At 38.0% G+C, this 19,637-nt stretch overlaps 1 protein-coding gene across 1 annotated transcript in view; it reads left to right on the top strand.

The window, feature by feature from the left end:
• LOC139131969 (coronin-7-like) overlaps positions 1–19,637 on the top strand; it is a 51,427-nt gene that overhangs the window by 3,352 nt on the left and 28,438 nt on the right. The window contains exons 3-9 of the mRNA XM_070698306.1: positions 7,375–7,471; positions 7,695–7,846; positions 8,186–8,372; positions 9,896–10,020; positions 13,142–13,228; positions 18,023–18,105; positions 18,456–18,510. Coding sequence (XP_070554407.1) covers positions 7,375–7,471; positions 7,695–7,846; positions 8,186–8,372; positions 9,896–10,020; positions 13,142–13,228; positions 18,023–18,105; positions 18,456–18,510 — 786 coding nt within the window. The remainder of the gene's footprint in view (positions 1–7,374; positions 7,472–7,694; positions 7,847–8,185; positions 8,373–9,895; positions 10,021–13,141; positions 13,229–18,022; positions 18,106–18,455; positions 18,511–19,637) is intronic.

The following is a 19,637-nucleotide window of genomic DNA, read 5'->3' as shown; positions in this document are numbered from 1 at the left end:
TATTTCTCAGCGGCATACACAGTGCCCATCAGCTGCTGTATTTCTCTGCAGCATACACAGTGCCCATCAGCTGCTGTATTTCTCTGCAGCATACACAGTGCCCATCAGCTGCTGTATTTCTCTGCAGCATACACAGTGCCCATGAGCTGCTGTATTTCTCTGCAGCATACACAGTGCCCATCAGCTGCTGTATTTCTGTGCAGCATACACAGTGCCCATCCCCATCAGCTGCTGTATTTCTCAGCGGCATACACAGTGCCCATCAGCTGCTGTATTTCTCTGCAGCATACACAGTGCCCATGAACTGCTGTATTTCTCTGCAGCATACACAGTGCCCATGAACTGCTGTATTTCTCTGCGGCATACAGATTGCCCATCAGCTGCTGTATTTCTCTGCGGCATACTCAGTGCCCATGAACTGCTGTATTTCTCTGCAGCATACTGTTACGTGCAGAGAAAACGAACAAAAGGGTGAACTCAGCAGTTTCCGTTTAAACAAAATTATTACGAAAACAAAACTAATTGCTAAGTTAGGGACAGAGTACAAGCTTTAAAAGTGTACAGACTACTTATCTCAGCTGGGACGGCAAAGGTCCAGTCTCAGAGTTGTAACAGTCAGTCGGATGAATGAACAGTCCTTCGGCTTGCAGGCTTGTAGTTGCACAAAGTCCACAGTATAAATCCAGCGTTGACAGTGAAGGTCTTGAAAAGTCTTGAGAATGACTACTGCTGGAGTTTAGTAACACACAAGAGACACGATCCCAAAAGTCTGACTGCAAGCCTGCTGTCCCAGTATTTATACTCATGTGTTTACATAAGCATATAAGAACAATCTAGAACTTTTATTGACATGCTAATTACTGTTCTAAAATTATCTCCCTTACACAACTAATCAACTTTCCAGAACATTCCAAACATGACTAATTGAATTCAAGGTTGTGAGGTCATCAAGGGCAGTGACCTTGAGAATGTTCTAGACTAATTGAACTCAGGTCATGATGAGTGTGGGGGAAATGACCTACATAACACACCCCTCTTCAAAAAAAGAAAATTTTTCAAAGAAAAATCTTTCTTTTGCAAATGTAATCTTGAAAAAGATTCAAGTACTCAATTTTTTTTTCTTACTCTAAAGTAAAACTTCTTGAAAGTGAACAACAATAAACTCTAAATACGAGAGAGACAGTCTGCAATTAAATTGTCTCTGCCTTTGATATGTCTAATATCAAGATTAAACTCCTGTAACATTAAACTCCATCTTAGCAATCTCTGATTTTGCCTTTAAATTTCTGCAGAAAAACAAGAGGGTTGTGATCAATATAAACCACTATTGGCTGATTTGAAGAAGTAACATAAACTTCAAAATGCTGTAAAGCTAATATCAAAGATAAACACTCTTTTTCAATTGTAGAGTAGTTTCTCTGGGATTTGTTAATTTGCGTGAAAAATAGCAAACAGGATGATCTACACCATGACTATCCTCTTGCAATAAAACAGCACCAGCAGCCGTATCACTAGCATCCACAGCTAATTGAATGGCAAAGTGAAATCTGGTGCAGACAACACTGGAGCACTTTGCAGTATGGCTTTAAGTGTATCAAATGCCTGTTGGCATTGCTCTGACCAAACAAACTTTACTTTCTTTTTAAGTAAGTTAGTCAAAGGCTCCGTAATTGTGGAGAAATTTGGACAGAATTTTCTGTAGTAACCAGCCATACCGAGAAAGCGCATCAGTTGTCGTTTGCAGTTTGGTATGGGAAAACATGAAATGGCACTGATTTTGGCATCAACAGGTTTTACCTCACCCTGTCCTACAGTATGTCCGAGGTAAGTTACCCTCGCCCAACCAAACTCAGATTTGGCAAGGTTGACAGTCAACATTGCTTTACTCAGTCTCTCAAAGAACTTCCGCATGAGCTTGATGTGTTCCTCCCAGGTGTCACTATACAGGACGACGTCGTCAACGTAAGCTGCACACCCGTCTAGCCCGGATATGACGTCGTTGATCATCCGTTGGAACGTTGCGGAGAGTTCTTCATTCCGAATGGCATCACCTTGTACTGAAACAATCCGTCTGGTGTAACAAAGGCGGATATTTCACGAGCACGATCCGTCAGAGGGACTTGCCAAAATCCCTTCAGTAGGTCAAATTTTGTCACATACTTGGCTTTTCCCACTCGGTCGATGCAGTCATCAATCCTCGGGATTGGGAAAGTGTCTGTCTTTGTTAAAGTGTTGACTTTCCTAAAGTCCGTGCACATACGATAACTGTGATCTGATTTGGGAACAAGTATGCACGGCGAACTCCAGTTACTTTTACTGGGTTCAATAAAGTCATTGTCCAGCAGGTATTTGACTTCTTCCTGGAGATATTTCGCTTTTGTTGGATTCAGTCTGTATGGATGTTGTTTTACAGGCTTACTGTCCCCAACATCAACGTCGTGATAGATGACGTTTGTCCTCGTTGGAACATCTTGAAACAGGTGTTTATATTCGTGGAGCAGTTCTTTCACCTGTTGTTGTTGTTGTTCTGGCTGGAGGTGTGCCAACTTTGTAGACTCCAGCTTCTCCAGGATTTCTGAGTTCTGAAGCTTGACCGAGCCCAGCTTTGAGTTTAGAGTATTTTCACTCAAGTCAGTTTCAGTATCACTATCTTCATAATGGTTTGAACTGACTGCACTGACAGGCTGAGTTATAGTAGGATTATCCCTATCCAAATATGGCTTAAGCATATTTATGTGACATAGCTGTTTTTGTTTTCGCCTGTCAGGTGTTATTATGATGTAATTTAAATCACTCAATTTCTTATCATTAGATATGGCCCAAAGTAGCGAGCATGGAGTGGTTTGCCAGGAATCGGAAGAAGAACAAGAACCTTTTGACCCGGTTCAAACTTCCGTTTTGAGGTGCTTTTATCATATTTGATTTTCATTGACTGCTGAGATGACTCAAGATTTTCTCTGGCTAATTCACATGCTTTAGAGAGTTTTGTACGAAAATCTGACACATATTGCAAAATATTCAGACAATCATCATCGTCTGATAGGAATTCTCTTTAACGAGCTTAAGTGGGCCACGGACTGTATGTCCAAATACAAGCTCAAATGGGCTAAACCAAGAGACTCCTGAATTGACTCTCTAACAGCAAAGAGCAAAAAATGAATTCCTTCATCCCACTGCTTCTCTGTGTCAAAACAGTAGGTCCTAATCATGTTTTTCAAAGTTCGATGAAATCGCTCAAGAGCACCCTGACTTTCTGGATGATAGGCGGTGACCTATACTGTTTAATGCCTAGCTGATCCATTACTTGTTGAAAAATTCCAGACATAAAGTTGGAGCCTTGATCGGACTGGAAACATTTAGGGAGGCCGAATAAAGTGAAAAATTTGACTAAAGCTCTCACTATAGTCTTTGTCTTTATGTTTCTCAGTGGTATGGCTTCGGGGAACCGAGTTGATGTACACATTATTGTCAGCATGTACTCATTTCCTGATCTTGTTTTTGGTAGGGGCCCAACACAGTCTATTAGTATCCTACTAAATGGTTCTTGAAATGCAGGAATTGGCTGTAAAGGGCCTTTGGAATGGTCTGATTCGGCTTTCCTACCATTTGACATGTGTGACAAGTTTTACAGAAATGTGCTACATCCTGCCTGAGATTAGGCCAATAAAAGTGACTGAGAATTTTATGATAAGTTTTCCTGACTCCTAAGTGACCAGCCCAGGGGGTTTCATGGGCCAGGCGCAATATTTCAGCACGGTAGGGCTTTGGAACCACAATTTGATGTTTTATAGCCCAATCGTCATCAACCAAAACATCTGGAGGTCTCCATTTACGCATGAGAATACCAGATTTTGTATAATAGGAAACAGAGCTATCTGAAGTTTTACCTTATCATCTACCCTGTCAAACAAAGACAAAATATCTGGGTCTTTGTGTTGTTCTGCAATGAGATTTGATCTAGAAATGTCTGACTTTGGTCAGCAGAAGTTTTACTGGAAGTTTCAAATCCACGAGGGATAACGGAATGATCCGTGTCAAACACCTGACTGAGAAAGGTGTCATTTAAGTCAACATCTGTGACATTATTTTTGAGAGTATTTTGATTCTCGGAAGTTTTCTTTGACATGGCTCGAGTAATAGCACATGAAGAAATAAATCGGGTATCTCTTGTTCAATTGGCTCTGGATCCTGATTTAAAGTAGGATTATCAGTCACAAGTGGATTAGTAATGACCTTGTCCCCAGCAAGGTCGTTTCCAAGAAGAAGGTGAATCCCTTCAAAAGGCAAAAAAGGCCTAATACCTAAAGTCACAGGTCCAGAAACAAAGTCCGAAGACAAATAGACATTATGGAGAGGAACAGGAATGTAGTCATTACAATCTACCCCCTTAATAAGAACTTTAGAACCTGAAAATGACTTTTCAGAAAACGGCAGGGTATCTGCCAACAAAAGAGACTGGGACGCCCCGGTATCTCTTAGAATTTTGACAGGGGTAGCGGAAGAAAAATCACTAGAAAGTGATATAAAACCATCATGAATAAATGGTTCGAAAATACCCATAATGCTATCTTGAGAAGAATTGACCTTGACCTCATTAATTGGGGATAAGAGGGGTTTAACCTCAGAAAATGTGTTGCACACATTATTAGACTCTAATTGAGTTGATGAAGAAATAAAGCCGGCGGGCTTAGATCCACTTTGACCACTTTGACCTTCACGTTTTCTTTCAATTTGAAACACTCTGACATTAAATGGCCGCCTTTCTTACAATAATTACAAGAAAGTGTACCAAACTGTTTGTCAGAAGGAGATTGAGACTTGGGATCTGATGATGTGGGAGTGTTACTTGAATTTTGTGGACTGTTGTCATTTGATTTTCTACTGTCCTTTGAGAAATTCTTGGATGAAAAGGAGGAGTTAAATTTACCTGCATTGTTTCTGTATGAAAAGGACTGGGATGGTTTGCTGAGAAAGGAAGATTTGTGGGTCAATGAATAATCATCGGCCAAACGTGCAGCAACCTCCAATGTATCTGCCTTTTGTTCATTGATAAATGTCTTGATGTCACTCCGGATGCACCTTTTAAATTCCTCAATCAAAACAAGCTGTCGTAATTTGTCATAATTCTGACTGACCTTTTCAGAAGAACACCAACGATCAAACAGTTGTTCTTTTGTTCGAGCAAATTCAACATAAGTTTGATCCTTCACCTTCTCACAATCCCTAAATTTCTGACGGTAAGCTTCAGGCACCAACTCATAGCCCTTGAGAATTAATTCCTTCACAGAATCATAATCTGAAGCCTGCTCTACTGACAACTGAATGTAAATTTCTCTGGCTTTACCCACCAAAGCACTCTGCAAAAGCATAGACCAGGACTCCTTAGGCCAATTCAGACTCTGAGCAATTTCTCAAAATGGAGGAAATATTTATCAACATCCTTTTCTTGGAAAGGGGGAACTAACTGAAATGCTTAGTGATGTCAAACTTGTCTGAAGGGAAGAATTTTCCTGACTGTCCAAGCTCTAAACGTCTCATTTCTAACTGTAGTCGATGTTCTTCCAATTCTCTCTCCTTTCTCTCTGTCTTTCTTCCATTTGTAATTCTTTGTCTTTCATTTGTAATTTTCCTGCCTTTCCCTTTCTTCCATTTGCAATTTTTCCTTTTCTAATTCCAATTCTTAAGCTCCAAATCTGCCTGTATTTCTAATTCTAATTTTTTGAGTTCGAAGGAAGACTCAGGCTCATAATCTTTTAAGGCAGACTCTTCAAAATGGCCAGAATTAACTAAATGTTTTGCAATCTTGAACTGTATTTCTCGCTTGCGCATAGATCTTTTGACATCTACTTTAAGGAAATTTGCCAGTGCTATGAGGTTGTCTTTTCTGAGGGAATTAAATATGTCCTGATCAAGGTCATCCATAAATTCGTCTGGCTTGAATTCCGCCATGATTGAATTTCGCTGAGTTCACAGTATACAGTAGTTTTGAAAAGGCTGGCAAAATGTTGTCAAACAGCTCAAAATATTCGTATCCCGGACAAGCCCCCAATTTTGTTACGTGCAGAGAAAACGAACAAAAGGGTGAACTCAGCAGTTTCCGTTTAAACAAAATTTATTACGAAAACAAAACTAATTGCTAAGTTAGGGACAGAGTACAAGCTTTAAAAGTGTACAGACTACTTATCTCAGCTGGACGGCAAAGGTCCAGTCTCAGAGTTGTAACAGTCAGTCGGATGAATGAACAGTCCTTCGGCTTGCAGGCTTGTAGTTGCACAAAGTCCACAGTATAAATCCAGCGTTGACAGTGAAGGTCTTGAAAAGTCTTGAGAATGACTACTGCTGGAGTTTAGTAACACACAAGAGACACGATCCCAAAAGTCTGACTGCAAGCCTGCTGTCCCAGTATTTATACTCATGTGTTTACATAAGCATATAAGAACAATCTAGAACTTTTATTGACATGCTAATTACTGTTCTAAAATTATCTCCCTTACACAACTAATCAACTTTCCAGAACATTCCAAACATGACTAATTGAATTCAAGGTTGTGAGGTCATCAAGGGCAGTGACCTTGAGAATGTTCTAGACTAATTGAACTCAGGTCATGATGAGTGTGGGGGAAATGACCTACATAACAAACACAGTGCCCATCAGCTGCTGTATTTCTCAGCGGCATACACAGTGCCCATCAGCTGCTGTATTTCTCTGCAGCATACACAGTGCCCATCAGCTGCTGTATTTCTCTGCAGCATACACAGTGCCCATCAGCTGCTGTATTTCTCTGCAGCATACACAGTGCCCATCAGCTGCTGTATTTCTCTGCAGCGTACACAGTGCCCATCAGCTGCTGTATTTCTGTGCAGCATACACAGTGCCCATGAGCTGCTGTCATCAGCTCGGTCCTAATCATTCTTCTTTTTTTTCATCAACATTAGAAGTAGGCTGGTTCACAAACAACTTGACTGTAAGTCTCCTTGCCCAGTCAGTTTGCACATATATGTCTCCATGGACATGCTATGAGTGCCGATAGAAATACCCAGGGACTACAGTAGCCATGCTATGGGTGCATTGACATATTTCAAGACCATCTATTGAATACAATGATTTTCATCTTGAGCATTGTTTAATGTATTGACTTACATCTGTTGGAATGGAGTTGTTGAAAATAACATTGTCATGTTTATAATTAAAATTCTGAAGTGTGATGCATTTGTCAATTCACAGGTCATTGTAGCTGACAGTCACCCTCTGATCGATACATCTTTTGAAATGTATCTGTTGCCAATATCTGCATGTACCAGTGAATAACTATGCCAAGATTAAACAGGTCTACCTTCATCTGATGTATCATTGATTTCCTTGTTCTTTGTTAGGAATGGATTTCTGATATCTCGGTTGGTTCACTTCAGTCTTGTGGTAATCACATCAAAGCTAGCTGTGCTTTAGTAGCATTCAGTGTGGAGCATGCTGGTAAGGTCTCATAGCACTGGTTTTATGCCACTTCTATTTTTTTTATTTCTCACTGCTGTTCTTTGTAACTAACTATAAAACCTGTTAGCAACAATGCTTTTTCAGCGCCTAACAGATAGCAAGGAATGCATGAAAGGCACACTATTTACTGACTTCCCTTGGACATTTCTGTCAAATCTTGTATCAGTACATTCAGTCTAAACTTTGTTTTCATCTACAACAGGGGGAGGGAGTCTTGCAGTGTTCCCAGTCAATGATTCTGGCAGGAAAAGCAAAGATATTCCTCTACTTCATGCACATTCTCAGCCTGTCACTGATTTGGATTTTTCACCATTTGATGATCATCTATTGGCAACAGCATCTCAGGATTGTTCAGTAAGTAAAATTAAATTTTTTTCTGGTGAAAATTGAAACAGTAGGAAAGTATACCATATTTCAGACCAAACATTAATGACAAATTATGGTAGAATGTACTCTGGGAACAGATATTCAGACTCAAATTTTTACAATACTTACTGCTTGTGTAAACTTTTTTGAGCTTTGTAGATTAAATAAAACATTCTAATCTTGTTTTTGTTAAATTTAGTAGTTTTCATTAATTTCTCCCTGTCAGTCAAAGTAGGGATGTAGCCATTTTGAATTTCAAATATCAGTAAATCTTAGAAAGGACACACTATGTCTGATTAATTTTCCTTTCATTTTGTCTCTCGGCAGATTCGGATATGGTCTTTACCAAAAGGTGGACTGACAGAAAGCATATCAACACCAGAGTTGACTTTACCAACTCAAGGGCACAGAATTGAAAATGTACTGTTTCACACAACTGCTGATAATGTTCTTGCAACATCTGTGTTTAAGACTGTCAAAATATGGGATATTGTGCAACAAGAAGAAAAATTAGGTTTGTAGCTCTTTAATTTTTTGCTTTTTGCCAATTCGCACAATTCAGCAAATTTGATCAATCAACAAATTTTGTTTATACTAGTAACTATTCATCTAAGCTAACAAATTAAATGGCAAGGAATGTTTCAACTCAGTTGGACTTGGTGTACATACCACCATGCATGTTGATCTTTAGTCATTATTCAGACATAGCTAAACCAGTTTTGTACAAATAAAATGCACCATTGCATATTTACTGGTATGTGCACTGACTCTGTCAATGATACAAATCAACATGGCCACCAGCTGTCTGATCACTTTGAAAACAATGTATTCCTCATTTTATTTCAGATCATTACCTTCATTTTTGTGTTCTCAAATCTCGTATATACATATCCCTGAGTCAATATTATAAACTGAACTCAAATCAGATACCTGCAGTTTATGTGTGCAGTATGGCTTGTACCGTGCTTTGACAATGACTTGCTTCTATAAAGATGAGATTGTACTACAGTGACTTAAAATAGAGACAACATGCCACATCCAATAGGGTTTTCAACATCAATGAACTATAATCCAGTTTGTCACTGTTTTGATCGTAATGTATGTTTTATGGCTGGGAAGTAGATGCTTTATTCACAGTTTACTTCCTTGAAAATGCCATTATAGTTCCTCACACCGAAACTCACATTGTTGTAATTTCCTGTTTCTGTGAACACTGACTGAGTTCTATCTCTGGGACACAATAGAGAGATTTTGAATGTGATTAGCATTGCATGTTTGTAGATCTATTTTGATATGATCCACTAATCAGTAATGTTACTTTCATTTTGGGCAAATAAGATATTGTCAATATTTTCTTCTTGATGAGCAGTGCCATTGTGTTTTTGATTTTCATTGTGAACACTTCCCTGGACAAGTTATGTTACAAAATAAATGACCTATCAAATTAGCTTACAATGTCAAGCATTTAATGGAAACATACAGCAAAAAGTTAAAGGTTCACATAATTTTAGCTCTCTGGGATGAAGTCTGCAGGGACCACTATGATAGATTGACCTCAGTCTGTCCATCTGCAGCCTTGAGAAACACTGTCGGTAGATTTTGTCCAGTCTATGCTAGACGTAACAGAAATTAACATCACATTGCCAGGTAGTTGTTTTGTAGGGATTTTCTCAGCGACAAAGACACTGGACTGATTATATCCAAACTTGGTAGAGGGACAATGTACTACAAGGGTCATATGCACATCAATTTATTTGCTGATCTAATCAAATATGGCCACCAGACAGCTCTTTTTTATGATATTTTCACTTCCAGAGCCATTATTACGTACTCATATCTGAACTGTCATTCAATCTTGGTATAAAGGACAATTTACTATGATAAACACATCTGTCATAATCGATGTAAACTTTGGTTAAATTTCAACAACCATTACAATATCTTTTCTTTGAGATTGGTCACATTTTACTTGAACCATAGTTATTTCTTTTTCAAATTCAGAGTAAATGAAACAGTTCTTTCGTGTTTTATTATCAGTTCTTGAGGGTTCAACTGACCAGATCCAAGGAATATCATGGAAACAAGATGGCACCCTCTTAGCCACCACCAGCAAAGATAAAATGTTCAGAATTTTTGACCCTAGATTGCAGACAGTGGTTTCAGTGAGTAAAATTCCATACACCTTGGTCATTTCTGTTGTTTTTTATTCTTAAAACTTTTTATATCTGTCAAGGTGCCAAGCCTTTTCCTTTTAAGCTCCACTGTCATATGTTCAACTTATCAGATACTATAGTAGGTAGCTGTCTGTCATCTATCAACTTTTTGCATTCTTAGTGTCTTCTTGAAACTGTAAGTTTGTTCAAATTGCGGTGAAATAAGCAACTGTATATTTTTATGGCCATTTGTTTTTTTATTTTTGGCTCAATTTTCTTCAAAAATCCTTTCCTCTGAAACTGAGCAGTGTAAGTTCCTATGTTTGTTCAAATAGAGATGAAATTTGCATATGCTCATTTTCTCATTGTAGTTAAACCATTGTTATCGCTATACCACCAGTCATACAACTTTGAAGTTCACGATACAGCTTCTGATGGCTGCCTTTTTATTAGCATAAATATTGCATATTTAAACTTTTGACATTTTTCCCCCTCAGTTTTAGCTCAATGTTCTTGAAAATTTTGCTTTTCTGAAACTGTGTGTCCAATAGCAATTAATTTTTTTTCATAAATTCCAAAAATGACCTCATTAAGTGTTTTTTTTCAAATGGCAAAGAAATTTGCATGGGCAAATGTTCTAGACTACTTTTCTCATATTTAGCCAAAACATCTTTTTCTCTATACCACTTGTCGCACACCTCTCAAATTCAAGACTTTGCACATTTAATGTTTTGAAAATTCTTGCCTTTTGCTCAATTTTCTTTAAAAATCTACCTATCTGAAGCTATCTATCCAATAGCAATCAAAGGTGGTTCATAAGCTTGCAGTAATGACCTTATTAATTTTGTTGAAATTGTGATAAAATTTATTTATGCAAATTTTGGAAGCTAGTATGTGCACTCTTGGTAAAATAATATTTTTCTCCGGTGGCTTCTGAATTTGACATGTAGAATAAGATGTTGGCACATTATGAAACTGTAAAACATCCTAAAATGTTATTTCTGTTCAAATATTCAAAACATGGTTCTGTGCAATTTTACCATCAAATCACTGTATTTCCTTGACACTCATGTGTCTTCAAATATGTTTTGAGGTAATCCCTCTATTGAACACTGTACCATATTCACTGAGTGTTTTAGTTGATAATAATGAATGATTTCCAATGGGATTGACCTTGGCACTGAGATACTGCATCAATGTAAGGCAAGCGTTATTTGAGTGTTGTTAATAATAGTACAAATTTGATGTTTTAGAAAAGCAGTTGAGCTATATCAGTCGTCAGGCAGCTTATTGTCTACAATAATTGAAATGTATAATCATCAGCAGTTGTATGACCATATTAATATGTCCAGAAAAACATGATACTAAAGTTAAAAAGACATGATAATGAAAAGCAAAACAGTGAATTTGAAAACATGACTGTCAGAGAATTAAAAATTGCAAGTTTTTTGTCCCCACGGACACCGTCCGGGGGGACTTATAGGTTTGGTCATGTCCGTGCGTCCGTGCGTCCGTCCGTGCGTCCGTGCGTCCGTCCGTTCACGCAGATATCTCAGAGATGCCTGGAGCGATTTCATTCAAACTTGGTACAAGGATTACTTCATATGTCATACAGATGCACATCGATTTGTTTCGTGATACGATCCAATATGGCTGCCAGGCGGCCATTTTATTACGATTTTTTCATGTACAGAGCAACAACTCAGGCATGTTTCAACTGATTTTATTCAAAGTTGATACAAGGACATTGACCAATGTCATAGATATGCACTTCAATTTTTTTGTGATACGATCCAATATGGCCGCCGTGCGGCCATTTTGTTACGATTTTTTCATGTACAGAGCCATAACTCAGGCATATCTCAACCGATTTTATTCAAACTTGGTACAAGGACATTGACCTATGTCATACACATGCACGTCAATTTGTTTTGCGATACGATCCAATATGGCCGCCAGGCGGCCATTTTATTATGATTTTTTCATGTACAGAGCCATTACTCAGGCATGTTTCAACAGAATTTATTCAAAGTTGGTACAAGGACATTGACCAATGTCATAGCTATGCACATCATTTGTTTGTGATACGATCCAATATGGCCGCTGTGCGGCCATTTTGTTACGATTTTTTCATGTACAGAGCCATAACTCAGGCATATCTCAACCGATTTTATTCAAACTTGGTACAAGGACATTGACCTATGTCATACACATGCACATTGATTTGTTTTGTAATACGATCCAATATGGCCGCCGTGTGGCCATTTTATTGCGTTTTTTCATGTCCAGAACCATAACTCAGACATGTATCAAGCGATTTTATTCAAAGTTGGTAAAGGAGATTGACCAATGTCATACATATGCATGTTAATTTGTTTTGTGATACGATTGGTCATACATATGCACGTTAATTTGTTTTGTGATACGATTCAATATAGCTGCTGTGCGGCCATTTTGTTATGATTTTTTCATGTCCTGAACTCAGACATGTATCAAGCGAATTTATTCAAAAGTATTTTTATCACAGTATTTTTATCACAGACCTAATGAAGAGGACTCTATCCTCTCTGAGGACCTGTAATCAAAGTACCCATTAACAAGTGGGGACTGTGTCATCAACGATGACTTGTTTCTGGTGATTCATGGAGCCTTACATTTGCATGACATTAAATGAGTTTATAAAAAAAATAGATTACAAAATCATAATCTGAGAAAAGCAACAGCCCTGAAAGAATTTACAGATCAGCTGACAACAAAAACTGTTTAATAGTCCTTTCCTTAGAATGTTTGACTAGAAGATCAGGTACAGCAATTCATAAAATGTAAACTTTGGAAGTTTATTTTTTCATAGAAATTCTGAGAGAACCTGAGATTTTGATATTTCAAATAAACCATAAACAGTAAAAAAATATCAGACATTGGTTTGTTGTAAATGTAAGAACACTTCTTTCAAGACAGACAGTTGTTGTATTGCCGGTGTCAGTTTCTTCATCTGAAGTAATTCCTATTCATTGTGCAACACTACTATAGGAAATAATCATGAGTAAAGGTGTTGAGGCATTTGTTCTGTCACATTACCGTAGCTTTTACAACTTTGATAAACGTAACACAGAATGTTATTGTCTTGTAGGAAGCAAGTAGCCATGACAACGTAAAGGACTCAAGAGTGTGTTGGCTCGGAGACCGAAATATGGTACTTACAACAGGCTTTGGTAGGGTGAGTTGTCAGTGTTTCAGACTTAGTAAAGATTTGCCATCCATTGAACCAAAAATGAGGAAGTAACAATCCAATCAAAATGTGATTTTATACGATAATAAATATTCAATAACCAATCAAATCAGGACATTAATTATTCACAAAATACCCAAATGTGTGGAGGCACTGTGGACCAGTGGTCAGGGTAATAGACTCACTGTCTGGAGGATGGTGAGTTTGAGACCCAGTTCAAGACTCGGTAGGTCCAGAGTAATGGACTCACTATCGGAGGGTGGTGAGTTCAAGACTCTAGCACGGTGTTGTGCCCCTGAGCAAGGCACTTTTCTCCTCAGTGCTCCAGTGGGGGTTAATGAGTTATGTGTACCTCATCCGTGTAATTGGGCTAATGCCCATTGGATGATGATAGAGTAAAGAGTTCTGTCTTCTTGTGTCCACAAAATCTTTATTCCAAGTGAACAGATCTTTGTAATTTACTTCAAGGTATATATGTTTTTTTCTCAAACCATGCAATGAACACATATTTTACTTTGACCTTTATGACGTTCATACTGAGCAATTATGTATATTAATGTTAACAAATTTTATGAAATGGAAATTTCAAATATACAGATGTCATTGTTTAAGCAATAAAGCACACCCAACAACGGTATACCATGAGATTTTGACCAGTTCACGACATATACCGTATGCACGAGCGATAGCGAGTGCATATATGAAGTGAACTGGTCAAAATCTCATGGTATACCATCCCTGGGTGTGATTTATTGCTATTATATCGTAACGGTATATTGAAATTCTGGCGTGGAACGTCAAAAACGGATTTTTGCTGAAGCTGAGAGCTCGTGCGTATGCCAGCCGTGGTATATCGCCAATATACCACGGTTCTTTTTGCGTCTCAACCAATCAGATCGCTGTATTTGCGCCATCAATATACTGTTATGATATAATAAATAATATTCACTGATCTGCATTGAAAATATTTGACATATCATTCCGTACCAGACCTATTCACAATTGGAAAGAGATATGAGTTGTTACCAAGTAATGTAAATATTCTTGATGAAAAATACAAAGGTAAAAATATTTATAGAAATACTTTTTATTTCTTGTGGCAAAAGTTTGCCACCGGATATGAAATCTGGTGGCAATTATGAAAAATCTGGTGGCAGTTTAACACATTATGTGATCGGTATAATACAACATTTTGTCATTGCCTTATACTCATTCTAATTTATAAATTCTTGAAAATATGGTGAGTACACGTCACAAAAAGTCAACCCATACTGCATGCCTCGAAAAAAATTTTCAAACTTACTAACCGTGCGACAAGTGAATTTCATTTTTACTTGCCCGAGAGGAAAAAGTACTTGCCCTAAATTTCTAATAACTGTACCAGTAATTTGTAACAGAGAGCAAGAGTTTGGCCATATGAAATGAATTCAAAGAGGGAAAAAACAGATTCAAACAAGAACTACATCTTGTTAAAATGAAGGACTATTACCAAATCTGAAATGTCCCAGAAGAAATGTGAGAATACTTTAGTCTTTTCTGTAGATTTTGGCCATTTAGAAAACATCTTTGAATTTGGAATTTTTCCACAACCTAGTCCAAATTAAAATCTTTGCATAAGAGTAATAAGATTGTGTGATTTACAATGTGCATGGCTGGCTGCTGCTCTTTATTATCAAGCTGAGATCACAAACAACTGCTCTGCTAGTGTTTATCTGCCAATGCATACGCACATGTACATCTGCAACTCTTTTACCTGTTTACATGTTTGCTCACTGAGCACAGCAGTCTTTCAAAGTTTATTGATAAATGTATTCGTCAAGAGAGCAGATTCAAGTTTCGTTTTCGTTACTCTTCAGTGCAGATTTGTTTTCTGTAAGTGAGAGCCGATCCCTAAAAACCAAGGTCACGTAATTTGAAACTGTCTGCATCTCACGCACTACGTAGCTGCAATATGTGGCCTCCTTGGTCGACTGAGCCTGTTTCGACTACGATGTAAACTTGTACTTTTTCATCTGGGTGTTGATTTACGTTGAACAGTAAGCATTGCCGAGATCTATGGCTTTGAATAAGTTTACATCCATTTACAAAGCACATGGTGCAATTACACTATCGCGTGAAGCCGATCGACTGTCATACAACTCATACGCTTGCACAAAGAGAATGGCAACCACTGTCAAGAGCATACCACTTTACGGCACACATACAAAACTGTGAGTTCACTCCGTGTCGTCGGAGAGAACATGTCGCAAAACTCTATTTTTACGACTTTTTGTGTTTTACAACAGCAAGAACGATTATTTTGCGATGTCGGCGGATTTTCAAGGGTTTTCAGAAAACACTTCTGAGAGTTGAGGACTTACAATGATTGTAGACGTGTACAGACCAAGTGAAATACGTTTTCAAGCTTGAATTGTCCAGATCAACCGCTGGTGGACTTGCCGTCGGACGGGAAGCATATTGATTTTAATTGCCCGACCACAAAATTCACTACCACGGGCGTCGGGCGATAGGAATTTTTGAGCCTGTACTGGCTAATGAATTGCAAGTATTTATTATTATTTAAATCACGCATGCTGCAGTTTGGCTTTGTTTTCAAAATGTCACAACATGCTTTTATCTTGTGCCCTATGACTGCATTATGCGGCTATCACAGAGAACAACAACATGTCAAGTGTACAAAAGCTGCTGTCATCGATATGGAGATTAGCCAATCACAAGTTTGGGTTCACGCTATGTTTTCATTCATGCCAAAATGTCGCAATTAGTTTGGTTTTTTTTTGCTAATGAGTTTTTCCGCCGTCCGACAACGCGTGTTCCTTCAGTGTTCCTTCATTCAAGCCGTAGGATCGATGACATGATAACCCAAAATTTAGTGGCAGAAAAAATACCACCAGAAAAAAATTTTGGTGGCAGATTGACAGTTTTTGGTGGCAAATGCCACCATTGCCACCGATTATTTCGAACACTACAAAGGTAAAAATATTTTTAATATTATAGAAATATTAATAATTTGAATAATATCAGGATGACATCAACATGAAATGCCCTAGTGTTATCAAAGCAACTTAAACCGGTGTGCGGGGTATAAAAGGCCCCTAACTTATTGAAAATTCATAATGGCGCTTGAGTGACAACTGGCAATAGCTAGGTAGACCGCTCCGTGAAAATCGGACTAAACGATTCTCAAACATATATTATTGGCATACCATGAACATAGACTGTTTCATAAACACCTAGGCCATACAGGTATCTGCAAAGTTTCACGAAGTTTTTTAAAATTACGACGATAAGGGGGAAAATCGCTTTCTGAACAAAGGGAATGGCCCTCAGGAGACAGTCGTTCCATGATTCACAATCATTCGGTGACGCGCAGAGGCGTAAACTGGTCAAACATTTGCTGTGCATACGAGAACAATTACGATGTAAACAAACTATATGTAAACTTAGAGTTATATCAGTGAGCGAAGGATGAAAACTTTGTGTTGCCATCAACTATTTTGCTAGCGTTTATGGTGCAATGACATCACGAAAGTGAATCATTTTCAGACGTGAGTTAGCAAGAGGACTAGTCAGTAAGCTTACCCGTAGTACGATGTTTTCTAGCAAAAAGCGTGTAAGCAGAGTCCGTAGTTTGCACTGAGAATGGCATCGAAAATAATCATCAAAACATGGCAGTAGCCTCCATGATCAATTTAATTATTGTCAGTCGAAGAGATCCACATTTTTAACAACTTCCCCCTTCCAAATCTACGGCCGAACGTGACGGTACTGAACAGTTGTTTTGGATATATATGCTGGCCCCGAAAACGGCCGTATGTACACGTGTTTTTACACGTGGAAATGACATGTCGTGTTCGGAGGGCTGGTACTAGTAAGGTTTTGACATACCGATTATCCCAGTCACATTTGGACTTCTGTGATGAGAATTTAACAAAAATTGTAAGATATTTGAACAGTTGAAACATTCAATCTTTCAGTTCAAGATGAGCAAGTAAGCGCCGTCACCCAATCTTGTAAACGCTTTAGGATACGCGTGTCTGAGGACAGCTCATTGATTCCGCGCTACATCGTAATAATATTTCGGCAAAAGCTGGACTTTAATTCCTTCAATAACCATGGAGGTAGCAAGAAAGACGGAGAGGAACCCAGTCTGTCATTGATTCCAGTCGAAGGTTAACAAAGGTTTCGAGCAAAACTTGCAATTGCTCCGAAAATAAACATAACTCGTGATAATTTTTCGATATCACCCCGCCGCCAAGCAACCGAGCAAGTGACCGCGATCACTATTACAGATGTCTTGATACACGAGATTCAAGGAAGTCTCGACCCTTTCGCGAACTTCCTTTATTTTTTGGGATCGGTCATGACGTCGCCGTTTACCTATTTCCTACCATTTTCCTGACGTGTTCCTTTTCCTTCCTAGTTTTTCTTTCTTTCTTTTTTCTTTTGAGTATTGCCATCGCATAACTGAAACGAACCGGGAAACGACGGCTGTACGTACCCAAGCCTGAGTGTGATTTGAGAGCAAACAGATTACACAGATAATGCGAACGATCGCAACCGTTGCCAACAGACTCATTATGCAGAGCCATGCCCCCAAACGCCCATCAAAACTTGGCACTAATCCTGATCCCGGTCCATTTCGAGCCGGGCTTTAATTTGACAGAGATTTCAAGCTATATTCCTTTTCTATCACTGTTTGTCAGTAATTAATGATGTTTACAAGATTTTCCCAATAGTAGAATCACAGAAGGGTATGTAATTTTCATTTGTCATAAACAGATGCGTGAGAGACAGTATTATCTGTGGGACACTCGTAATATAGGTCAAAGGTTATCATCTGAGTCAGTGGATTCATCAACAGGGTAAGCCTCTCTTGGTATCTTTCATTTCCATTGACAAATATGTAGTTTGTAATGTTTCAGATCATTTATTGGGCATGAATGGTTCATTGTATGGTAAAATCCTCGGTAAATCTATTTGTTCTAAACTATTTTTTATGCAGTCAAGTCTTGCAGTGACAAAACTGACCTTGGCAGTTGGTAGTAAGTCATGTAATTCAAAGGTATTATGTCTGCATAGTGTTCAGTGTCCAAGTTCATTTCAATTTAATATAAACTCTGTTTTTTAAATGAAAATATGATTTCTCAAAGTTTTCATTGAGGAGATCATGTAAATAGGAAATTTTATGAATTATTTCGTGTCTCCATGACAGAACTTTGATGCCATTTTTTGATGATGACACTAACATGCTGTTTTTAGCAGGAAAGGTAAGTAGTAAATAGTGCAGTTTAGCATATTCTGCAAGGGTATTCATGATTTAAGGTGTTTGTGGCTGACACAGACAAATTCTGCATAATTCTGCATTATTTGATATTCCAAGTACATCATACAGATATGAGATACGATCAATTCATATACACCTCTGGACACAATGAGCTGGAGACCCAGTGTCCAAAGTCACCTCAGTGTCTGTGTTTATGTGCCATTCAATCAATTTTGATATCTGTCTGTCCATCTGTCTGTCCATGGACAGATTTTGTTCCATTCTTAACTTAAAAACTGTTTGTGAAAATATCATACAATTTGGTACGTATCATAATTGTAAGATCTAGATCTGATTTGATTACAGTGGGTGTGGTCTGCATAAATAATTGGCAATTTACGTGATTAATGACCATGCAATGGGTTTTATCTCTAGAAATACAGAACAAAACTTAATGCAACTGTTCAGAGTCTCAAACTGTTCTATTGATGTTTCTCATTATAGTCATAGATCATAAGCTCATTTACATATTTGATGAAATATCGTAATTAGGCCATGTCCTAGCTAAATTCTGTGGTCTGAATTTAATCAAACTTCTAATAGGTATATACATTGGTCATACTTAGGTCTTGTCCTGAAAGTTAGTCAAGTATGACATATTTCATCAGACCCCTGAGGTATAGTGGCCATACCTTATGTGTAGCTGTGCTGAAAGTAAGTGGAGTGTGGCATACTAGATTTTAGCTCACTTGTATATTTGATGACTTTCTATAAAATCAGGACGGCATCAATGTGAAATACCCTAGTGTCATCAAAGAAAATATCAACGCTGAATGCACTGATTTTGACCAGACCTCTAAGATACCTTGATTAGCACTTAGATTTAGTGATGATGAAAGTTTAATTAGCATGAAGTTCTGATGATTAGCTCATTTGCATATCTAATGGATTACTGGGTTAGTCAATACACTGTGTATCCAAGCTTACTTTAGCTTCATTTTATCAACCTTCTGAGGTACACTGATCAGACTCAGATTTATCACCAATAAAGAGACACATGTTAATCATGTAATTGGCATATTACAGATTATAAGCTCATTTGCATAGTTAATGAATTATTAATTATTAGAA

This window comes from Ptychodera flava, chromosome 4 (genome assembly GCF_041260155.1).
Source record: "Ptychodera flava strain L36383 chromosome 4, AS_Pfla_20210202, whole genome shotgun sequence".
In the NCBI taxonomy this organism is placed as follows: domain Eukaryota; kingdom Metazoa; phylum Hemichordata; class Enteropneusta; family Ptychoderidae; genus Ptychodera; species Ptychodera flava.
This window is presented reverse-complemented; position numbering and strand designations above follow the sequence as displayed.